Here is a 22,750-nt window from a genome sequence, read left to right on the forward strand (position 1 = left end):
GAGGCCTTCCTGTAATAAAAACAAAATTAATACCCCATCCTATTACCCTCCCTCTAAACTCCAAGTTAGCAGTATTACTTTTATTTTTAAAATTATTTTATGAAATTTCAAATACAAAAAAGTAGAAAGAATATCATGAATACCCATGTACTCACCATCCAGGTCAGACAAATGCTAATATTTGGTCAGAAAGTCCCCAGATCTTCAAGAAATAAAGCTTTCCAGACCTAACTGATGTCCCCATGTGTCCCTCTCCTATTCGCTCCTCTGTTGTTACCCTTTTCTGGAGCACATTAAGATGTCAAACAGAAATGTAACTCCAAACAGCTAACTGATAAGGAATATATTACCCAAAACAAAATAAATAAACAATGAATGCTCTTTAACAAAGAGCTAGGTGACAACACGGATATTTTTCTTAAATTCATGGTTATATTTTACTGAGTATCCACAGTGAAAATTAAAAGCACTTCGGGTTGGGCACAGCGGCTCACAGCTGTAGTCCCAGCACTTTGGGAGGCCGAGGTGGGTGGATCACCTGAGGTCAGGAGTTCGAGACCAGCCTGGCCAACATGGTAAAAACCCCATCTCTACTAAAAATACAAAAATTAGCCAGGCGTGGTGGCGGGTGCCTATAATCCCAGCTACTCGGGAGGCTGAAGCAGGAAAATCACTTGAACCCAGGAGACAGAGGATACAGTAAGCCAAGATTGTGCCACTGCATTACAGCCTGGGCAACAGAGTGAGACTCCATCTCAAAAATTTAAAAAAGGTGGCCAGGCGTGGTGGCTCATGCCTGTAATCCCAGCACTTTGGGAGGCTGAGGCAGGCAGATCACCTGAGGTCAGGAGTTCGAGAACAGCCTGACCATCATGGAGACACCCCGTCTCTACTAAAAATACAAAATTAGCCAGGTGTGGTGGTACATGCCTGTAATCTCAGCTGCTCGGGAAGCTGAGGCAGGAGAATCTCTTGAACCCGGGAGGCGGAGGTTACGGTGAGCCGAGATTGTGCCATTGCACTCCAGCCTGGGCAACAAGAGTGAAACTCCTGTCTCAAAAAAAAAAAAAAAAAAAAAAAGTTTTAAAAGGAAAAAAAAGCACTTCAAAAGCTTTTAAGCTTAAAAATGTGAAAATCTAGTGTGAATTCCTTTGAAGACTAATTACTATTTCGTGATTTAAAAAAACACTCACCGGGCACGGTGGCTCACGCCTGTAATCCTAGCACTTTGGGAGGCCGAGGCGGGCAGATTGCCTGAATTCAGGAGTTCGAGAACAGCCTGGGCAACACAGTGAAACCCCGTCTCTAATAAAATACAAAAAATTTGCTGGGCATGGCGGCATGCGCTTGTAGTCCCAGCTACTCGGGAGGCCGAGGCAGGAAAATTGCTTGAACCCAGGAGGCGGAGGTTGCAGTGAGCCGAGATGGTGCCACTGCACTCCAGCCTGGGCAACAAGAGTGAAATTCCATCTCAAAATAAATAAATAAACAAAAATTACAAAGATTAGCTAGGCATGGTGGCATGCACCTGTAGTCCCAGCTGCTTAGGAGGCTGAATTGGGAGGACTGATAGAGCCTGTGAGGTTGAGGTTGCAGTGAGCTACAATCATGCCAGTGCACTCCAGCCTGGGTGACAGAGTGAGACCTTGTCTCGAAAAAATAAAAAAAAAAAAGTAACCGGGTGTGGTGGTGCGTACCAGTAGTCCCAGCTACTCAGATGATGGAGGCAGGAGGATGGCTTGAACCCATGAGGTCAGGGCTGTAGTGAGCTACGATTGTGCCACTGCACTCCCGCCTGGGAAAGAGAGTGAGTTTTGTCTTTTTAGTGGAGATGGGGTTTCTCCATGTTGGTCAGGCTGGTCTTGAACTCCTGACCTCAGGTGATCCACCCGCCTCAGCCTCCCAAAGTGCTGGAATTACAGGCGTGAGCCACCGCGCCCGCCCTCTTTCATTTTTGATGTAGGTGTTTACAGCTATAAATTTCCCTCTGAGCATTGTCTTTGCTGCATCTCATAAGTTTTGGTAAGTTGTATTGCTTTTTCATTCATCTCAAAATATTTAAAAATTTTTTTATGATGTCTTATTTTACTCATTGTTTATGTTAATTTCTACATAATCGTATATTTGTGAATCTAAAAATTTTCTTTCTCTTGTTGATTTCTAGTTTTATTCCGTTGTGGTTGAAGAAATTACCTTTTTTTTTTTTTTTTTTTTTTGCAGGGTCTCACTCTGTCACCCAGGCTGGAGTGCAATGGTGTGATCTCAGCTCACTGCAACCTCCGCCTCCTGGGTTCAAGCAATTCTCCTGCCTCAGTCTCCCAAGTAGCTGGGATTATAGGCACCCGCCACCACACCCAGCTACTTTTTGTATTTTTAATAGATATGCGGTTTCACCATGTTGGCCAGGCTGGTCTCAAACTCCTGACCTCAGGTGATCTGTCCGCCTTGGCCTCCCAAAGTGCTGGGATTACAGGCGTGAGCCACTGCACCCAGCCATTACTAACTTTTATTTTTAATGAAAAACTAAGGAGGTAGGCAATTTTAATTATGTACCAGGTACAGAGTCTAGGACAGTAATACTATATGTCAATAATATATGATACTTTTTAGGATAGGCAGGGGACATGGTTAATTCTACACATCCCCAGGCCTTATCTACAGTCTAAGGGCTTTAAAATAGACAAGTCCAACAATTATTTAAAATATTATAGAAGGGCCAGGCACGGTGGCTCATGCTTGTAATTCTAGCACTTTGGGAGCAGAGGCTGGTGGATGCCTTGAGCCTAGGAATTAGAGACCAGCCTGGCCAACATGGTAAAACCTGATCTCCACTAAAAATACAAAAATGAGCCAGACATGGTGGTACGTGCTTATAGTCCCAACTACTTGGAAGGCTGAGGTGGAAGGATCACCTGAGCCCAGGGAGGTTGAGGCTGCAGTGAGCATGCCACTATACTTCAGCCTGGGCAACAGAGTGAGTCCCAGTCTAAGAAAAAAATTTATAAAAGTAGTTTAGGACCTGAAAGGTCTTAGTAAAGACAATACCAGACTTGTCTAATTTACACCAAATGTTCACATTCTGAAGATGTTTTTATTTTACTAATAATTGAAAAACTGTCTTTATTTACTAAAGGTTATTAAAGTCATGTGAACTAAAAGATATTTAAAGTTTTTATTTTTTGATAAAATATTCAATTTAAGTGGTTAAGTCAACTGATTAGAGCTTTTAAAAATATATTTCAGTAGCGAAATATTATATATTCACGGCACATATAAACATAGACATAACAGACAGAAGTAGATCTTATAGACTTGTAAGACTTTCTGTCAATTTTAAAATTTTTATTAATTAATTAATTTATTAGAGACAAGGTCTCACTCTGTCACCCAGACTGGAATGCAATGGTATAATCATAGCTCACTGTAGCTTCAAATTCCTGGGCTTAACTGATCCTCTCGCTTCAGCCTCCTGAGTTGCTGGGACTACAGGCATGCACCACCATGCCCAGCTAATTTTAAAAATTTTTTATAGAGATGGTGTCTCACTTTGTTGCCCAGGCAGGACTCGAATTCCTGGCCTCAAGTGATCCTCATACCTCAGCCTCCCACAGTGTTGGAATTACAGGCTTAAGCCACCACGTCTGGCTGGTTTTAATTATTAAACAATAACAAAAAAATTCATTTTCTAAAAAAAAAGAGTACTGTGGCCTCTATACAAAAATAAAGAAAAACAATTTAGCATAGTGAAAAGAAGATAGAGTCAATAACGTTAAATTTGTATTTTTGAGACAGAGTCTCACTCTGTTGCCCAGGCTTGAGTGCCGTGGCTTGATCTCAGCTCACTGCAGCCTCTGCCCCCATGGTTCAAGCAATTCTAGTGCCTCAGCCTCCGGAGTAGCTGGGACTACAGGCGTGCACCACCATGCTTGGCTTATGTTTCTATTTTTAGTAGAGACAGGGTTTCACCATGTTGGCTAGGTTGGTCTTGAACCCCTGACCTCAAGTGATCCGCCTGCCTCAGCCTCCCAAAGTGTTGAGATTATAGGCGTGAGCCACCGCGCCCAGCCAATTGTGTTAAATTACCCTTATTACTATGATTTTTATAAAAGTGGTTTCAAGCATATAAAGAATGTTTGTTATTACTATTATGTATTATTTTCTTTATCATGACACTTCAGACAAAAGGAACTGCTTAGGACAGCTTGAATATGTCCCATAGTTACAGCCTGCAAGCCTTTTTCTTTGCTGTGCCATGTGCCTAAGACACCATTCTTCGTTTGTGTGTGTCAAAACCCCACTAGTCTGTCCTCTAATCCCAACACCAATGTCCTGGGTGCCAATAAAGGCTTTCCTCACCTCCAAATTGAGACTTTATTGACCTCTCTTGGGGTGCTTATACTGGCTTTGGGTTGAAATCTATTTTTTCTCCTCTCCCCTCTCTTTGCTTAAGGGAACGTAGAAGCCACAGCAGATCCTAGCCGATATCTGTTACCCTGAAGAAGAGGTCAGGGCCCAGGCACGGTGGCTCATGCCTGTAATCCCAGCATTTTGGGAGGTTGAGGTGGGCGGATCGCTTGAGCCCACGAGTTTGAGCCCAGCTTGGGCAATATGGCAAGACACCGCCCCCCGACTCTACAAAAAATACAAAAATTAGCCAGGCGTGGTGGTGAGTGCCTGTAGTACCAGCTACTTGAAAGGCTGAGTTGGGAGAATCAGCTGAGCCCAGGAAGTTGAGGCTGCAGAGAGCCGTGATCGCACCACTGCACTCCAGCCTGTGCAACGTGGCAAAACCAGAGTGGGGCCTTGTCTCATTTTAAAAAGTAATAAGAGACCGAGCACGGGAACTCAGGCCTGTACTCCCAGCACTTTGGGAGGCTGAGGCAGCCAGATCACTTGAGGCCAGAGAGTTGGAGACAAGCCTGGTCAATATGGCAAAACCCTGTCTCTATTAAAAATACAGAAATTAGCCGGGTGTGGTGGCAGGCACCTGTAATTGCAGCTACTGGGAGGCTGAGGCAGGAGAATCGCTTGAATCTGGGAGGCGGAGGTTGAGCAGAGATCGAGTCACTGCACTCCAGCCTGGGCCACAGAGCAAGATCCTGTCTCAAAATAAATAAATAAATAAATAATAATTTAATAAATAAGAAGAAAGGGTCAGGGCCATTTTTAAAAGGCACTAGATAAGGCCTGGTTGCAATCAGGGAGCTCGGGCAACTGATTTCTTTGAAGGCTCCTCTTGTTCTGTTTCCGTGACATTGACAGGGATCAGCTCCCATGGTTCAGGAGCTGCTGAGGGTTAACATCCTGTCCCAGGAGGGATCTAACCACACCAATGGCTTTATCATTGCCTAATCGGGGAGGCCCTGTGGGGGATTTTTCAAGGACTGAGAGTGCAGAGGAGCCTCCCACATGCAGTTACGCTGATGGAAACACAATGGGTGGATTGCCACAGGGGCCGGCAGGCTCGCTGGCAAACAGGATGCACAGGTGGAAACGTTCCCCGCTGACCAGATACTTTGTTTCCTTTCTGGGGAGGCAGATAAAACAGTTACCATAACCCAAACCCTGCCCACTCTTCATCTGCAAACTGCAATGCTCTTAGACATCTTCCTTAGGTAAGCGCTTTGAGAGCTCCTGTTCATTTCAGGACTAAAATGAACAATAATAGCGACCGTCCTTCAGAGCCTGCTGGATGCCAGGCCTCTCACAAGTGTCTCCCAGTGCTGGGTGCAATGATTCACACCTGTAATCCCAGCACTTTGGGAGGCTGAGGTGGGTGGATCGCTTGAGCTCAGGAGATCAAGACCAGCCTGGGCAACATAGTGAGAACTCTGCCTCTAGAACAAAGAAAAAGGAAAAAGTAACTCCTGGTGAATTTCCAACTTAGAACAAGAGTGGGAGGTGTCCTATTCATGATCTTTAATGCTTTGCTCAAATATCACCTTCTCCGTGAGGCCTACCCTGACCACTCTGCTTAAAATTGCAACCCTCCTTCACCTCCACCCCGCATCGCAAGTTCTCGTCACTGCCTTTCTCACCCGCTACACACTCCATGATTTACTTATTAAGTATGTTTGTTAGGCCGTGTGCAGTGGCTCATGCCTATAATCCCAGCACTTTGGGAGGCTGAAGCAGGTGGATCACCTGAGGTCAGGAGTTCAAGACCAGCCTAGCCAACGTGGCGAAACCCCATCTTTACAAAAATACAAAAAAGTTAGCCAGGTGTGGTGGTGCGTGCCTGTAGCCCCAGCTACTCGGGAGGCTGAGGCAGGGGAATTGCTTGAACCTGGAAGGGAAGGTTGTAGTGAGCTGAGATTGCACCATCGTACTCCTGCCTGGGCGGTAGAGCAAGACTCCGTCTCAAAAAAAAAAAAAAAGTATTGCGAAGTCAAAAAGTATAAACAGTTTAAATTTTTTTTTTTTTGAGACAAAGTCTCGCTCTGTTGCCCAGGCTAGAGTGCAATGGCACGGTTTTGGCTCACTGCAACCTCTGCCTCCTGGGTTCAAGCGATTCTCCTGCCTCAGCCTCCCGAGTAGCTGGGATTACAGGCATATGCCACCATGCCCAGGTAACTTTTGGTATTTTTAGTATAGATAGGGTTTCACCATATTGGCCAGGCTGGTCTTGAACTCCTGACCTCGTGATCCGCCCGCCTTGGCCTCCCAAAGTGCTGGGACTACAGGCAAGAACCACCGTGCCCTGCCTGAACAGTCGAAATTTTTTTTTTAAACAGTTTCACTCTGTCGCCCAGGCTGGAATGCAATGGCACATTCTCAGCCCACTACAACCTCCGCCTCCCAGGTTGTAGCCATTCTCCTGCCTCAGCCTCCCAAGTAGCTGGGATTATAGGCACCCACCACCATGCCTGGCTACATTTTATAGTTTTTTTTTTTTTCTTTTTGAGACGGAGTTTTGCTCTTGCTTCCCAGGCTGTAGTGCAATGGCGCCATCTCCGCTCACCACAACCTCCGCTTCCCGGATTCAGGTAATCCTCCTGCCTCAGCCTCCCGAATAGCTGGGATTACAGGTATGCGCCACCACACCCAGCTAATTTTTGTATTTTTAGTAGAGACAGGGTTTCGCGATGTTGGCCAGGCTGGTCTCGAACGCCTGACCTCAAGTGATCTGCCCACCTTGGCCTCCCAAAGTGTTGGGATTACAGGAGTGAGCCACCACTGCACCTGGTCTCTTTTCTATTCGTTTTGTTTTTTTTTGTTTTTTGTTTAAATAAAGACAGGGGTCTCCTTATGTTGCCCAGGCTGGTCTGGAACTCCTGACCTCAAGTGATCTGCCTCCCTCACCCTCCCAACGTGCTGGGATTACAGGCATGAGGCACTGAAACTGGCAGAATTTGAAGGTGAGGATTTGGGCTGGGCAGGGAAAGTCCACGCAGAGCAGAGCTATGAGGAAGACTGAAGCCCAAGCCCAAGGTCTCTCATGACAGTTAGGCCTTTTTTGGTAAAAGATCTGAAAGTCTGAATTTGGGGATCCTGTAAATAAAATGTTCATGGGTAGGACTGAATCCAGGATGCAACTGAAGCCATCATGAGTCTGTTTTTCTCCCTTTCTTGACTTCTGCTTGCCCTTTGTTGGCCCCAGCCTCAGGCTTCATGTAGCAGGGACACGATGGACGGCATTCAGGTACCTGGGTCCCCTCAGACTTCCAGTGAGAGGAGTCAGAAGCAAGACTCTCCTTCCCCATAGTCTTTTTTTTGTTTTAAAGACGAAGTCTCACTCTGTTGCCCCAGGCTGGAGTGCATTGACACCATCTGGGCTCGCTGCAACCTCTGCCTCCTGGGTTCAAGCGATTCTCATGCCTCAGCCTCCCGAGTAGCTGGGATTACAGGCATGCGCTAGCACGTCCCGCTAATTTTTGTATTTTTAATAGAGACGGGGTTTCATCATGTTGGCCAGGCTGGTCTGGAGCTCCTGACCTCAGGTGATCTGCTCGCCTTGGCCTCCCAAAGTGCTGGGATTACAGGTGTGAGCCACCGCACCTGGCTTCTTTCCCCAGATTCTTAGCCCAAATTACATTGTGACTCCTGGGCTGTGACTAGGTCACATGCTCTCTTTGAACCAATCACTGTGTCCAGATGAATGCAATGCACTCATTGTCTAAGGTTGGGAACACATTTTGGGCACAGGGAATGGCCTTTCAAAACTGTACATCAAATCATGTCCCTTTCCAGTCTGAGGTCCTCTCCAGCAATGATTCTCAATCAGGTCGAGTTTGCCCTCCCAGGGGACATTTGGCAACGTAGGGAGGCATTTTTGGTTGTCACAACGTCAGGGTGTGTGTGCAGGTACATTCCTGGCATTTGGTGGGTAGGGGCCAGGAATGAGGCTAAAACATCCTGCAATGGGTCAGGTATGTTGGCTCAAACCTGTAATTCCGGAACTTTGTGAAGCCGCGGCAGGAGGATTGCTTGAGCCCAGGAGTTTGACACCAGCCTGGGCAAAATGACAAAACACCATATCTACAAAGAAAAATACAAAAATTAGCTAGGCATGGTGGCATGTGCCTGTGGTCCCAGCTACTAGGAAGGTTGAGGCAAGAAGATCCCTTGATCCCAGGAGTATGAGGCTGTCGTGAGCTCTGATCATGCCATGCCACTCCAGCCTGGGTGACAGAGGGAAACCCTGTCTCAAACAAACAAACAAACAGGCCAAGCATGGTGGCTCAGACCTGTAATCGCAGCACTTTGGGAGCCTGAGGCAGGCAGATCGCTTGAGCCAGGAGGATTGCTTGAACCCAGGAGTTCGAGGCTGCAATGAGCTATGATCACACCACTGCACTCTGCACTCCAGCATGAACAACAGAGCAAGACCTTCTCCAGAAAAAAATAAAACCCCTCGAAACCAGATAAAGATATCTGCAAAGATAACAGGAAATAATATTTCTCCCAAGGACACTGCAGCTGTAAAGTGCCATGGTGACTTCCTACTGTGAACCACTGCTTTCTGACTTGCTGAGAAACTTTGTTTCATGAAATCATAGATAATTTGTAGTTTGAAAATATATCAGTACAGGCCGGGTGCAGTGGCTCACGCCTGTAATCCCAGCACTTTGGGAGGCCAAGGCAGGTGGATCACCTGAGGTCAGGAGTTCGAGACCAGCCTGACCAACATGGTGAAACCCCGTCTCTACTAAAAACACTAAATTAGCCAGGCATGGTGGCGGGTGCCTGTAATTGCAGCTACTTGGGAGGCTGAGGCAGAACTGCTTGACCCTGGGAGGTAGAGGTTGCAGTGAACTGAGATCGTGCCGTTGTACTTCAGTCTGGGCGACAAGACCAAAACTCTGTCTCAAAAAAAAGAAAAAAGGAAAGAAAATATGTCAGCACAAATGAAATTTTTTCCTCTTGCTTGGAGGATCTGGGCAGTTGGATACCCAGGCACAGCAATTCAGATAAGGGTTCCCTGAACAAAATGGTCCACATTTACTAAACTTTAGAAGTTAATTTTTGCCTTTGTTTGGTGAAGCAACCCATAGCTGCTCAGTTGCTCTGGTGTCCCTCTCCCTCCTTTTTTTTTTTTTTTTGACACAGGGTCTCACTCTGTTGCCCAGGCTGCAGTGCAGTGGTGCAATCACAGCTCAGTAGAACCTCTACCTCCTGGGCTCAAGCAATCCTCCCACCTCAGCCTCCCGAGTAGCTGGGAATACAGGCATGTACCACCATGCTTGGCTAATTTTTGTATTGTTTGTGGAGATGGGGTTTTGCCATGTTGCCCCAGCTGGTCTTGAACTCCTAGCTTCAAGTGATCCCCCAGCCTTGGCCTCCCAAAGCGCTGGGATTATAGGCGTGAGCCACCATCCAGCCTTTCCTTGTTTTCAGTAACTGAATAAACCTGACTTTCTCAGTAAAGGTTAGTCCCTGGTGGCCAGGCTGGTCTCGAACTCCTGGGCTCAAGCAATCCTCCCACCTCGGCCTCTCAAAGTGCTGGGATTATATGTGTGAGCCATCACGCTCAGCCTCATTTATGTATTTGTTATGGCTGCCTTTGCACTCCCATGATAGATGTGAGAAATGGTGGCAGAGACTGCAGGGCCTGCAAAGCCTAAAAAATTTACAATCTGGCTCTTTACAGAAAAACTTTGCTGACCCCTGGTCTAAATGTTCTGAGTACATAAGTGAGCAAAACATAGCTAAATCCCTCCATCATGGAGCTGAAATTCTAGTGGGAAAAAGAAAAAGATTTACATACTTACAAGACACCATAAATACATCTAGTACATGACTTGTATATAACTTAGGGTAATTAAATGGTAAGAAAAAAAGTGTCTGAGCATGGTGGCTCACACCTGTAATCCCAGCACTTTGGGGGGCCGAGGTGGGCGGGTCACCCGAGGCCAGGAGTTCAAGACCAGCCTGGCCAACATGGCAAAACCCTATCTCTACTAAAAATACAAAAATTAGCTGGGCGTGGTGGTGCCAACCTGTAATCCCAGCTGCTCGGGAAGCTAAGGTGGGGGGAAGCACCATGCCCGGCCTGCTTCCACTTTTTGGCTACTGTGAATAATGCTGTTGTGAACATGGGTGTACAAATATCTGTTTGAACCCCTGCTTTCATTACTTTTTTTTTTTTTTTTGAGATGGAGTTTCACTCTTGATGCCCAGGCTGGAGTGCAATGGTGCAATCTCGGCTCACCACACCCTCTGCCTCCAGGGTTCAAGCGATTCTCCTGCCTCAGCCTCCCGAGTATCTGGGATTACAGGCACGCGCCACTGTGCCCGGCTAATTTTATATTTTCAGTAGAGAGAGGATTTCTCCTTGTTGGTCAGGTTGGTCTCGAACTCATGACTTCAAGTAACGCACCTGCTTCGGGATCCCAAAGTGCTGGGATTACAGACGTGAGCCACTGCGCCCAGCCTCACTTATTTTGGTTATATACCTAGAAGTAGAATTGTCGTATTTTTTTCCAACAGGATTTTATACCAAGGACAAAGGGAGGCCATGGGAAGCTGCATGCAGGGTGCTTTAGTAGGTCCCCTGGGGCTGCTGTGAGGCGTTCTGATTGTAGTGGGGAAAGAAAGGAAGTGGGGAGACCAAGGAGGAGGTAGGTACAGAAGTTCAGGTCACAGGTAGCAGCAGCTTCAAGGTCCCAATCTGGGCCAGGCGCTCACGCCTGTAATCCTAGCACTTTGGGAGGCCAAGGCGGGCAGATCACTTGATGTCAGGAGTTCAAGACCAGCCTGGCCAACATGGTGAAACCCCGTCTCTACCAAAAATACAAAAATTGGCTGGGCGTGGTGGTGTGTGCCTGTAGTCCCAGCTACTTAAGAGACTGAGGCAGGAGAATCGCTTGAACCTGGGAGACGGAGGTTGCGGCGAGCCAAGATCCTGCCACTGCACTCCAGCCTGGGTGACAGAGCGAGACTCTATCTTAAAAAAGATAAAAATAAAATAAAATAAATGCTCTCAGTCTGGCTGGGGAGGCCATATGGAGCAAATAAATAAATGAATGATTACAAATAGTGAAAAGTACTCCTAAATAAACGAACAAGAACAGAGTGCTGTGATTACAGGAAATAAAAAGAGGAACTCTGGCATTCTCTGCGCTACCTATCAGTTTAGTGATGCTTGAAATCCAAAATTCAAATATTGCATTTTAATCATGAATCACTTTGCTGCCAGTTGAGTGGGTTTGATGCAGGGCCGAGTCTGTTGGTCTAAGGGTTTGTTACATTGTGAGAGCCCCTAATGGGGAGGAAGGGGCTTAGAAAGAAGGCAAAGGGGGTGGTGTGAGCCTGTGGCTGAAAGAGTTGCACAGAGAGGCTTGGTGGTTAGGAGCAGAGCTGGGCCTTATCTCTGCCACATCCCAGCTGCTGGATCTGCAACAAATTACTTCTTCCCTCTAAACCCAGTTTCCGCTTTTGGAAAATGGTAGACTAATTTGTTTGTTCTATAATTACTTCCTTCTTTGTTTTGCTCACTCCTGTGTTTACAGCACCTGATAAAGTATCCGGCACACAGGAGACTCGCAATAAATTTCTTTCTTGCTTTTCTTTCTTTGCTTTTCTTTCCCTCCTTCCCTCCCTCCCTTCTTTCTTTCTCGCTGTCTTTCTCGCTCTTTCTCTTTCTTTCTCTCTCTTTTCTTTCTCTCTCTCTCTTTCTTTCCTTTCTTGATGGAGTCTCACTCTGTCTCTGAGACTGGAGTGCAGTGGCGCCATCTCGGCTCACCTCAACCTCTGCCTCCTGGGTTCAAGTGATTCTCCTGCCTCCACCTCCTGAGTAGCTTGGATTACAGGCATGCGCCACCATGCCTGGCTAATTTTTGTATTTTTAGTAGAGACGGTGTTTCACCATATTGGTCAGGCTGGTCTTGAACTCCTGACCTCAGGTGATCCACCCGCTTCGGCCTCCCAGAGTGTTGGGATTACAGGCGTGAGCCACCGTGCCCGACTCACGTTTATTTATTTTCTATTTTAAAAATTTTAATTGAGGCTGTGCACAGTGGCTCATGCCTGTAATCCCAGCGCTTTGGGAGGCTAAGGCAGGAGGGTCGCCTGCGGCCAGGAGTTCAAGACCGACTTGGGTAACGTAGTGAGATCCAATTTTACAAAAATATTACAAAAAATGTTAGTCAGGCGTGGTGGTGTGTCCCATAGTCACAGCTACTTGGGGGGCTAAGGCAGGAAGATTGCTTGAGTCCAAGAGTTTGAGGCTACAGTGAGCACCACTGCTCTCTAGCCTGAGCAACAGAGCAAGAACAAGATCATAGCTCAAAAAAATTGTTTTGAGTTTAACTTTCATAGAGCAAAGTACAGCAACTTTAAATGTCCTCCTTCTCTGTGACTCAGCTTTGGAGTCAGCGGACCGGGTTCAAATCCCAGCCCTACAAGTGATTAGACAGGTGACCCTGGGCAGAGGGAATCACTCAACCTCTCTGCACCTGGGTTTCTTCCTTCATTAAAGTGGAGACTTTACAGGATGAAATGAGGGCACAGTTAAGGCGCCCGGTACACTCCAGGCAGGTAGGGGGCTCCGTTCACGTTACTTTCCCCTGGTGACGGTTACTGTCCTTAAACAGTATTTGAAAAGTGGTCGCAGGGTGTGTGGCCCCAAAGATCCCAGGCGCTTCCGGAAGGCGAGCCAACGCTCCCCAGGCCCGTCCGCGAGCGGGTGGGCCTAGGCCTTGGAGGATCTGGGGTGGGGGTGGCGCGGGGTCCAGGCGCGGGGTCCAGGCCCGGGGCGCCGAAAGGTGGCTGGTCCGGCTGCCCACGCCGAGACGCGCGAGGTGAGCGAGCGCCGGGGCGGGGTGGGGCGGGGCCGCCGCATCCCCGTGACGCGCGGGCCAACCAGGCGGCGTTGCGGCCCCGGCCCCGGCTCCCTGCGCCGCCGCCGCCGCCAGCGCCAGCGCCAGCGCCAGCAGCCGGGCCCGATCACCCGCCGCCCGATCACCCGCCGCCCGGTGCCCGCCGCCGCCCGCGCCAGCAGCCGGGCCCGATCACCCGCCGCCCGGTGCCCGCCGCCGCCCGCGCCAGCAGCCGGGCCCGATCACCCGCCGCCCGATCACCCGCCGCCCGGTGCCCGCCGCCGCCCGCGCCAGCAGCCGGGCCCGATCACCCGCCGCCCGGTGCCCGCCGCCGCCCGCGCCAGCAGCCGGGCCCGATCACCCGCCGCCCGATCACCCGCCGCCCGGTGCCCGCCGCCGCCCGCGCCAGCAGCCGGGCCCGATCACCCGCCGCCCGGTGCCCGCCGCCGCCCGCGCCAGCAGCCGGGCCCGATCACCCGCCGCCGCCCGCGCCACCGGCATGACGCTCCGGGGCTTCTGCAGCGCGGATGGCTCCGATCCGCTCTGGGTACGTGCCGAGGGCCGCGTGAGGCCGGCGGGACGGAGGGAGGCCGGCGGGGAGGGAAAGCACCGGGCCCGCAGCCGCCCGGGGCACCCCGCTCCCCGCTCTGCTGCCGGCCTGGGGGGCCCGGGACCCTCACGTCGCCCGCGGCCCAGCCCCTTTCGGGGGTGCAAGGCATGGGGGAAACTTGGGTGGCTCGGTTCCTGCGGAGCAGAGCGTGGGGGGCCGCGTGCCCAGCCCTGGGGTTTTGGAGGGTCGGGTCGAGTCGGGTCAGAGCCGCGGTGAGGAGGCCTTCCTGTTTTGGGCTTCCCGTCTGGAAAAACAACCTTCCAAGGAAGGGGACGCTAGAGATGGGGGGCGGGAAGAGGGGTGTCTCTGCTTCTGTTTTCCCATCTTTTTTGTGGTTAGGGTCCCCCCTTTTCACGAAAAATACTCCGTGACCAACGGGGTGAGCTGGGGAGGGGCTTAGATTGTAGACGGGGACTTTCATTGTCTCCCCAAAGTTGTCGTACAAGCCACGTTACTCTTCTGTGGTTACCTAGCTTTGTTTTTTTTTTGTTCTTTCTACTTAAATACTGTGGGGGAAGTTTGGGGGAACCAGGGAAGAAGGGGGATGTTCACCCTTGATGTGCGCTACCTGACCCTCGGCTCGGGGCAGACTTGGGGTGCAGCTGAGGACGCCCAGGACCCTGGTAGCTGTGGTCCTGCCCTCCCTTCCCTGCAACACGTGGAGCTTCTCTGTGGGGATGCCCCTTAGATTTAACCCCCGCAAGTTTTCTTCTGTAACGTGGCCTGCGGAGCCTGACTGGGTGTCTGGAGTCCACTTGCTGTGGTTTAAGCCCCAGTCTTTTGGGCTTCAGCTTCTCCGTAATGCGATTTGCCTCTTTGTTCCAGGAAGGAAGGCACTTCTGTCTCGTGCTGTCTTGATTGTTGGTGAACGCAGTAGGCAAATCTGGACACGACTGTTTCTCTCTCCTCTTTTGTTTAGAAATCAGGAGAAACAGCCTTGGTTCTTAGGAGGTGGTGATCAGCTTCCAAAAATACTTTCTTGTCCTGTTTTGCCGGCCTTTCCTTGAGGGTTGCATTTGGAGTGTTGAAAAGTCATCCTCCAGGGCCCCATTGGAGGGTTTGGTTTTGTTTGTTTGTTTTTTTATAGGGTATCATTGTGTTTAATAACCTACCACACTTTGATATGTCTCCCATTTTAAGCCAGTGGGGTTGGAGAGTGACCCCAGGGGTGGAAATAGAACACAGACTTTGCCTTGAGGGTCTGGGAGTGATTGGAGCCTCTTTGCAGATGGCCTTTCTTTAGCAGTGGAAAACCTGTGGCTCCCTTGTTGCCAGGTGTAGTAACAGCAAGATTATTTTTTGCAAAGATTCACATGGTGATCTGGGTTCGTGTTGCTGTGAATTCCAGAATATTCTCTTGTTTATTTTCTTCTCCTGAATTGAGGAGGGGGCAAAACAGGGTGAACATCCATGAGGTTTTGTATCAGGACGTATTTTATTGATGGCAATTGGTAGTTGATGGCTAATGAGTATGTTTGGGGTGCGCTTTGTTTATCTTAAGAAACTCATTCACGAAGTCCAGTTGTAATTTTTTTTTTAATTTTTATTTTCTTTATTTGTATTTTTTCCTTCGTTAAGGACTTTCTGCCACAGAAATTGCCAGGCGGTTGGGTTTTGCTTGGGGGTAATTGTAGCTGATCTCTGCCTCTGGTAGGTACCCCATCCCCGTGTTTGACCTTGCGTATTTCTGCTGTCTGGATTTCAAGACTTGTTGGAGGTGCCTTGGAACCAGAATTTGAGAGGAGGCAACTGGGGCCTGAGTGGGAAAATTGAAATATAATTAACTGAAAGCTAGAAAGTAGGTAGTTGTTGCTTTTTTCTTTTTTGAGACAGAGTCTTGCTCTGTCACCCAGGCTGGAGTGCAGTGGCACGATCTCAGCTTACTGCAATCTCTGCCTCCCCGGCTCAAGTGGTCCTCCTAACTCAGCCTCCCAAGTACCTGGGACTATAGGCGTGTGCCACCACGCCCAGCTAATTTTTGTATTTTTTATAGAGACAGATTCACACTATATTGCCCAGGCTGGTCTCATACTCCTGGGCTCAAGTGATCCTCCTGCCTTGGCCTCCAAAAGTGTTGAGATTACAGGCATGGGCCTCTGTGCCCGGCTGTTTTTGTGTTTTTCAAGGTAGCGTGTCCAAGGCCAGGAGCGACTGGCCTCCCAGGCAGTCGGATAACTGTGTGACCTTGAGCAAGCCACTTTCCCTCTGTGTGCCTCACTTTCCTCATCTCTAAAATTGGACAGGAGCCAAAAATGTGGCAGCCTTCTTGGGTTGTTGTGAAGGGTCAATGAGTTAATCTTGTAAGTGGCTCAGCTTGTGCCCTGCACGGAGATAAACAATGGTTAGTATTAAATATTATTTTTTCCAAAGATGAAGTTGTGTGTTTTAAGCTCCTTGTTCTTCCTTTGGATTCCCCTTTTCTTCAGCTGGTGGAGATGGGATTGGGCTGTGAAAAGGCAGTGAGGCACTGGTGCCTGGCTCCTGTTGTGACCAAGGTCATGTGCTTAGAAGTCAAGGTTAGTGGGCCTCGCGTGACTCTGTCAGAGCTTTGTTTCTGGGCTACTGTCTGCCTCTGAGCCACAGGAAATGTCCAGAAAACCCAGAAGATGGAAATGGCCCATGATAAGGGTTCTGTTGACCTTTACTCAGACAGATGCTCTGGGAAGAGAAAAGGAGAACTTTGCTATCAAAACGGAAAATGGGGCCTGAGGACAGGTCACAGCAGCCCTTGGCTTTCTTTTCTCATGGGGGTGGGACTGGTAGGAGGCGCTGCTTTGTGGTTGATGTTGGAATGATGGTTGGAAAAATGGGCCTGGGACTTTTTGTGAGTTCATTAAAAAAAAAAAAAAAAAAAAGCAGGCTGGGTGCAGTGGCTCATGCCTGTAATCCCAGCACTTTGGGAGGCTGAGGCAGGCGGATTGCTTGAGGTCAGGAGTTCGAGACCAGCCTAGGCAACATGGATTGACCCCGTCTCTACTAATAATACCAAAAAAAAAAAAAAAAAAAAAAAAAGCCGGGCATGGTGGTGTGGCACCTGTGGTCCCAGCTACTAGGGAGGCTGAGGCACTAGAATCACTTGAAGGCTGTGGGGGTGGAGGTTGCAATGAGCTGAGATCACGGTCACTGCACTCCAGTCTGGGCCACAGACTGAGACCCTGTCTCAAAAAAAAGAGGGCCAGGTGTAGTAGCTCATGCCTGTAATCCCAGCACTTTGGAAGGCCAAGGCAGGCGGATCACTTGAGGTCAGGGGTTCAAGACCAGCCTGACCAACATGGCAAAACCCCATCTCTACTCAAAATACAAAAATTAGCTGGGCCTGGTGATTGACGCCTGTAATTCCAGCTACTTGGGAGGCTGAGGCGGGAGAATTGCTTGAACCTGGGAAGAGGTTGCAGTGAGCTGAGATCACATCACTGCACTCCAACCTGGGCGACAGAGAGACTGTCTCAAAAGAAAAAAAAAATTGTGTTTCAGGCCCTGTGTAGAAAAATTGGAAATTATGGAAAAGCAGAGAAAACAACTTGGTATTAAGCAGTATAGTGTGGTGGCTCAGAGCAAATTCACCTCTGCTGCTGAGGCAGGTTACTTCGTCGCTCCGTGCCTCAGTTTCCCTATGTGGGATAACGTAGTACCTAGTGAATAGCGGTGACTTGAGGAATAAGTGAGTGAATCCTTAGCAAGGACTTAAAATGTTGCTGCTTGGCACACAGCGCTCAGTAAAGATCAGTGGTCGTCGCCACCTGAATTCTCCAGTTAATTTTTGCTGTTGCACCGACTGCCACTGGAGAAGACCAGAAGGAAGCTGCAGCTGTGTGTCACCGTCGATGGAGTGAGCTGGTCCCAGGGTTGATGTGCACCTCTGAGATGCTCTGTGGCATCCACCAACTCAGTAACCCCCTGAATATCTGACTTAGCCGCCGAGGAAGAATATCTTAGAAGCTATTAGGAATTCCTCTTGGGGCTAGGTCTGGGCCTTGGAGTCAGTCTGATCCCTGGTTTAATTCTTCCCCTTGGCTCAACAGCAGTCTACGAAGAGCCAATTTTTTCTCCTCCTCCAAGTGTGGCTTTGCTTTTCAAATCCATCCCTTAGCCTTCCCCTACTTCCTCTGTTTTCCCCTCCCCACCCTTGTTTTTTTTTTTTTTGAGATGGTGTCTTGCTGTGTCGCCCAGGCTAGGGTGCAGTGGTGTGATCTCGGTTCACTACAACCTCTGCCTGCTGCGTTCACATGATTCCCCTGCCTCAGGCTTCCGAGTAGCTGGGATTACAGGCGCACAGCCACCACGCCTGGCTAAGTTTTGTATTTTTACAAAACTTTACAAAACCCCCGTAGAGACGGGGTTTCATCATGTTGGCCAGGCTGGTCTTGAACTCCTGACTTCAGGTGGTCAACCTGCCTCAGCCTCCCAAGGTGTTGGGATTACAGGCGTGAGCCACCATGCTCAGCCTGTTTTCCCCCTTTTTGGCTGTCCCTCCTTCCAGACCCTTCCTCTCTCCCTTCCTTATGAAGTGTTAGAGTGGAAAGGGATGTCAGATCTTGGGGGGCCATCCCCTCCACCCATCCCATTTAATGGATGTGGACACTGAGGTCCAGGATGGTGACATGACAGGGTGCAGGGTGGCAAGGTGAATGGCTTTGGGAGGAGATGAGGGTGACCCGGGGGAGGCCTGGGCAGGAGTGGACTCAGGGTTCCTGGTCCAAATGGGTTCGTGATTCAGGCCAATCAGGAGCGGATTCAGGGTTCCTTGGCCAAATGGAGCCACTGCAGCCACGAGGGGCCTTGCAGAAGGCAGCTGCAGCCGGTCCCTTTGGCCAAGACTCTCCTGAAGGGTCGTGTTCTCTTTCTCTGAGGACAAGCTCCGTTTGTGATAGCCTGGAGGGGGTGCCTCGCCTTTGGGACCTGGTGGTAGATGGGGGACGGAAAAAACCTTTTCTGTTTGTGGACACAACTTTTAGGAACTGATCTCTCTATGTGGGTGTCTCCCACTGACCATGTTCCTGAAGAACGTGAGCTTCCTCTTCCCATGTCAGTCTCCAGCTTTGACTTCTCTTTTTCTCCTCCCATTCCTATCACATCTGTCAGCAAATCGTGTTGCCCGTTGCCTCAAACGGGCTGCTTTTCATGGCTTCCCCGACTTCCACTCTGGCTCGAGTCATCGTTGGCCAATTTCTGGATTTGAACAGTCACCTCAGTCCGGGCGCCGTGGCTCATGCCTGTAATCCTGGCACTTTGGGAGGCCAAGGCAGACGGATCATTTGAGGCCAGGAGTTTGAGACCAGTCTGGGCAGAATGGTGAAAACCTGTCTCAACTAAAAATACAAAAATTAGCTGAGCCTGGTGGTGGGCGCCTGTAATCCCAGCTACTTGGGAGGCTGAGGCAGGAGAATCGCTTGAGCCCAGTGGGGTTGGAGGTTGCAGTGAGCCGAGAGTTCGCCACTGCACTCCAGCCTGGGTGACAGTGAGACTCTGTCTCAAAAAAAAAAAAAAGAAAACAGTCACCTCTTCGCTGCTGTGCCTACTCTGCCCTTGACCCCTACAGTCTAGTCTTGGCCCAGCTGTCCCTCTTCTACTAAAACCCTGCAGTAGTTCCCCATGTCCTTGAGGGTACAAGCCAAAGGGCTTACAGTGGCCTCGAGGGCTGGGCAGCATCTGTCCCCTTGGCCTCCCTGACTTCTTCTCCGGCTGCTTTCTGTCTCACTCTCCTCCAGCCACACTTGTGGCCAGGCCTGCCCTTGCCTCAGGGCCTTTGCACTTGCTGTTTCTCCTACCTGCTATGTCCCTCACCTTCAAACTTTGTTCAGGTGTCACCTCAGGCATCCCGTTCTTTCCCTCCACTAGCAAATCTCTGTCCCCCATCTACACCCCCAGTAGCACTTACTGCCTTCTAATACATGTAATATTTTGCTTAAGTATTGTGCCTACTCTGTAAACTCCTACCAAAAGATCAGCTCCATAGGGGCAGGGATTTTGGCCTGTGTTTGTTTATGGCTGTAATGCCAGCACCTAGAACTGTGCCTGGGGCTTAGTAAATAACAGTTGACCTTGGAACAGTTCAGGGGTTAGGAGTGCTGATGCCCCATGTAGTTGAAAATTTAGGATGCAGCGCGGTGGCTTACACCTGTAATCTCAGCACTTTGGGAGGCCGAGGCAGGTGGATCACCTGAGGTCAGGAGTTCGAGACTAGTCTGGCCAACATGGTGAAAGCCCATCTCTACAAAAATTTAGCCAGGTGTGGTGGCTCATGCCTGTAATCTCAGCACTTTGGGAGGCCAAGGCAGGCAGATCACTTGAGGTCAGGAGTTTGAGACCAGCCTGCCCAACATGGTAAAACCCTGTCTGTACAAAAATTAGCTGGGTGTGGTGGCGGGTGCCTGTAATCCCAGCTACTTGAGAAGCTGAGGCATGAGAATTGCTTGAACCTGGTAGGCGGACGCTGCAGTGAGCCGAGATCGCGCCATTGCACTCCAGCTTGGGTGACAGAGTAAGACTCTGTCTTAAAAAAAAAAAAAAAAAAAAAAAGGAAAGAAAATTCAGGTCTAACTTTCAACTCCCTAAAAGTTTAACTACTAACAGCTTACTGTTGACTGGAAGCCTTACCAAGAACATAAGCAGTTGATAACACTAATTTTGTTGTTGTTTTTTGATAGAGATGGGGATCTTGCTGTGTTGCCCAGGCTGGTCTCAAACTCCTGGCCTCAAGCTATTCACCTGCCTCGGCCTCCTAAAGTGCTGGGATTATAGGCGTGAGCCACTGCACTTGGCCTAACTCATATCTTGTATATATATTATATACTGTGTTTTTACAGTGAAGCAAGGTAGAGAAAAGAAAATGTTAAGATTAATTCATAAGAGAGATTTTTACTATTAAGTGAAAGTGGATCGTCATAAAGGTCTTCATCTTCATTGTCTTCACGTTGAGGAGGCGGAGGAGGAGGAGGAAGGGGAGGGGTTGGTCTTGCTGTCTCAGGGGTGGCAGAGGCAGAAGCATAATCTCAGTATAAGTGGACCCGTGCAGTTTAAATGTGTGTTGTTGAAGGGTCAGCTGTTTGTTGAATAAATGAATGACATGAAGTATTACAGTGGCTTTTGGGCGGTGTCGAAACTTCTTTGTGAGGATTTTAAGGATGAAATAATCACTTAACTGTCTGGAATGAACACTCAGATAAACTGAGTCCTCCAGCTTTCTCATCAGATGGCTTATTTTTTTTTATTTTAATTTTATTTTTTTGAGACAGGGTCTTGCTCTGTCACCCAGGCTGGAGTGCAATGGCGTGACCTCAGCTCACTGCAGCCTCAACCTCCTGAGCTCAAGCAATTCTCCCACTTCAGCTCCCCAGGTAGCTGGGACTGCAGGCACACGCCACCATGCCCAGCTAATTTTTGTATTTTTCGTAGAGATAGGGTTTTGCCATGTTGCTCAGGTTGGTGGTGAACTCCTGAACTCAGGCGATCTGCCTGCCTTGGCCTCCCAAAGTGCTGGGATTATAGATGTGAGCCACCGTGCTTGGCAAAACAGCTTCTATTTCATCTTGGAAAGGTCAGAACAGGGTTTTGTCCACCCCTCTTTTCCCAGGACTCAGTGTCTCACACACAGTGGGGGCTCAATCAACATTAGAATTTGAGTGTTTGAGGTATGAGTTCCAAGCTAGGGGTTAGATATAGCTCACCACTGTGCTGGTTTGGCTTGATTTTAATTGTAGGAATGACTGTGATTTCCAATTTTATTTATTTATTTATTTGAGGCGGAGTCTTGCTCTGTTGCCAGGCTGGAGTGCAGTGGCACGATCTTGGCTCACTGCAACCTCTGCCTCCTGGGTTCAAGCAATTCTCCTGCCTCAGCCTCCCCAGTAGCTGGGACTACAGGGGCACGCCACCACATCCAGCTCATTTTTGTGTTTTTGATAGAAACGGGGTTTCCAGTATGTTGGCCAGCATGGCCTCGATCTCTTGACCTCGTGATCCGCCTTCCTCGGCCTCCCAAAGTGCTGGGATTACAGGCGTGAGCCACCGCGCCTGGCCTTCCTTTTTTTTGAAGCAGGTTCTCACTCCGTTGCCCAGGTTGGAGTGCAATGGTGTGATTATATCTCACTGCAGTGTCTACCTTCCAAGGCTCAGGTGATCTCCTGCTTCAGCCCACTGAGTAGCTGGGATTATAGGCGAGTTCACCATGCCTGGCTAATTTTTGTGTTTTTAGTAGAGACGGGTTTCGCCATGTTGTCCAGGCTGGTTTTGAACTCCTGGGCTCAAGCGATCCACCCGTGTCGGCCTCCCAAAGTGCCGGGATTACAGACGTGAGCCACCGTGTCCAGCTTTTCTGACTCTTTTTACTTATCAGGAGAGTGAAGCTTGGAGAAATTGAGTTGCCCAAGTTCACATGGGGTTAAGGCCTGAATTTGAATCTACATCTGCTCAATTAGGAAGTGAGTGGTCATAGCTAGTCTCTACCTGGATGGATTGTTGTTTAATTGTTAAATTTTTTCAAAATAATTTTAAATTATTGTATTAAAAAAGAGGGTGTCATTATGTTTCCCAGGCTGGTCTTGAACTCCTGGGCTCAAGTGATCCTCCTGCCTTGGCCTCCCAAAATGCCGAGGTTATAAGTGCAAACTACTGTGTCTAGCCAGATTATTACTTAATAACCAAAACAACAGTAACAAAACCAAAACAAAGGAGGAAATTGACGGTGGACAAGTAAGAAGATCATTGCACAGGTTGGGGGCAGGTTGTTTGGGGAGTGTGGAGGAAGCTTTTTAAATGAGGTGCCTGAGTTGGATTTTGAAGGATGAATGGGCGTTTGTTAGGACAGAAAGACATTGCAGAGAGAGGATCTAGCAAGAGGTGACTGAAGAAACCATTTATTTGACCAGCAGTTGGGGAATGC

At 49.0% G+C, this 22,750-nt stretch overlaps 1 protein-coding gene across 7 annotated transcripts in view; it reads left to right on the plus strand.

Moving 5' to 3' along the window:
* The first annotated feature begins 13,347 nt into the window (after positions 1 to 13,347).
* Positions 13,348 to 22,750, plus strand: part of LOC115933071 (titin) — a 143,507-nt gene continuing 134,104 nt past the window's right edge. For 4 of the 7 annotated variants that reach the window (XM_063699492.1, XM_063699493.1, XM_063699495.1 and 1 more), the window contains exon 1: positions 13,349 to 13,806. In XM_063699492.1, the coding sequence (XP_063555562.1) occupies positions 13,759 to 13,806 (48 nt within the window). In that variant the 5' untranslated portion in view covers positions 13,349 to 13,758. Of the gene's footprint in view, positions 13,807 to 22,750 lie in introns of all 7 variants that reach the window. The other 3 variants (XM_063699490.1, XM_063699491.1, XM_063699494.1) reach the window with 2 other exon arrangements.

This window comes from Gorilla gorilla, chromosome 18, assembly GCF_029281585.2.
Source record: "Gorilla gorilla gorilla isolate KB3781 chromosome 18, NHGRI_mGorGor1-v2.1_pri, whole genome shotgun sequence".
NCBI lineage: Eukaryota > Metazoa > Chordata > Mammalia > Primates > Hominidae > Gorilla > Gorilla gorilla.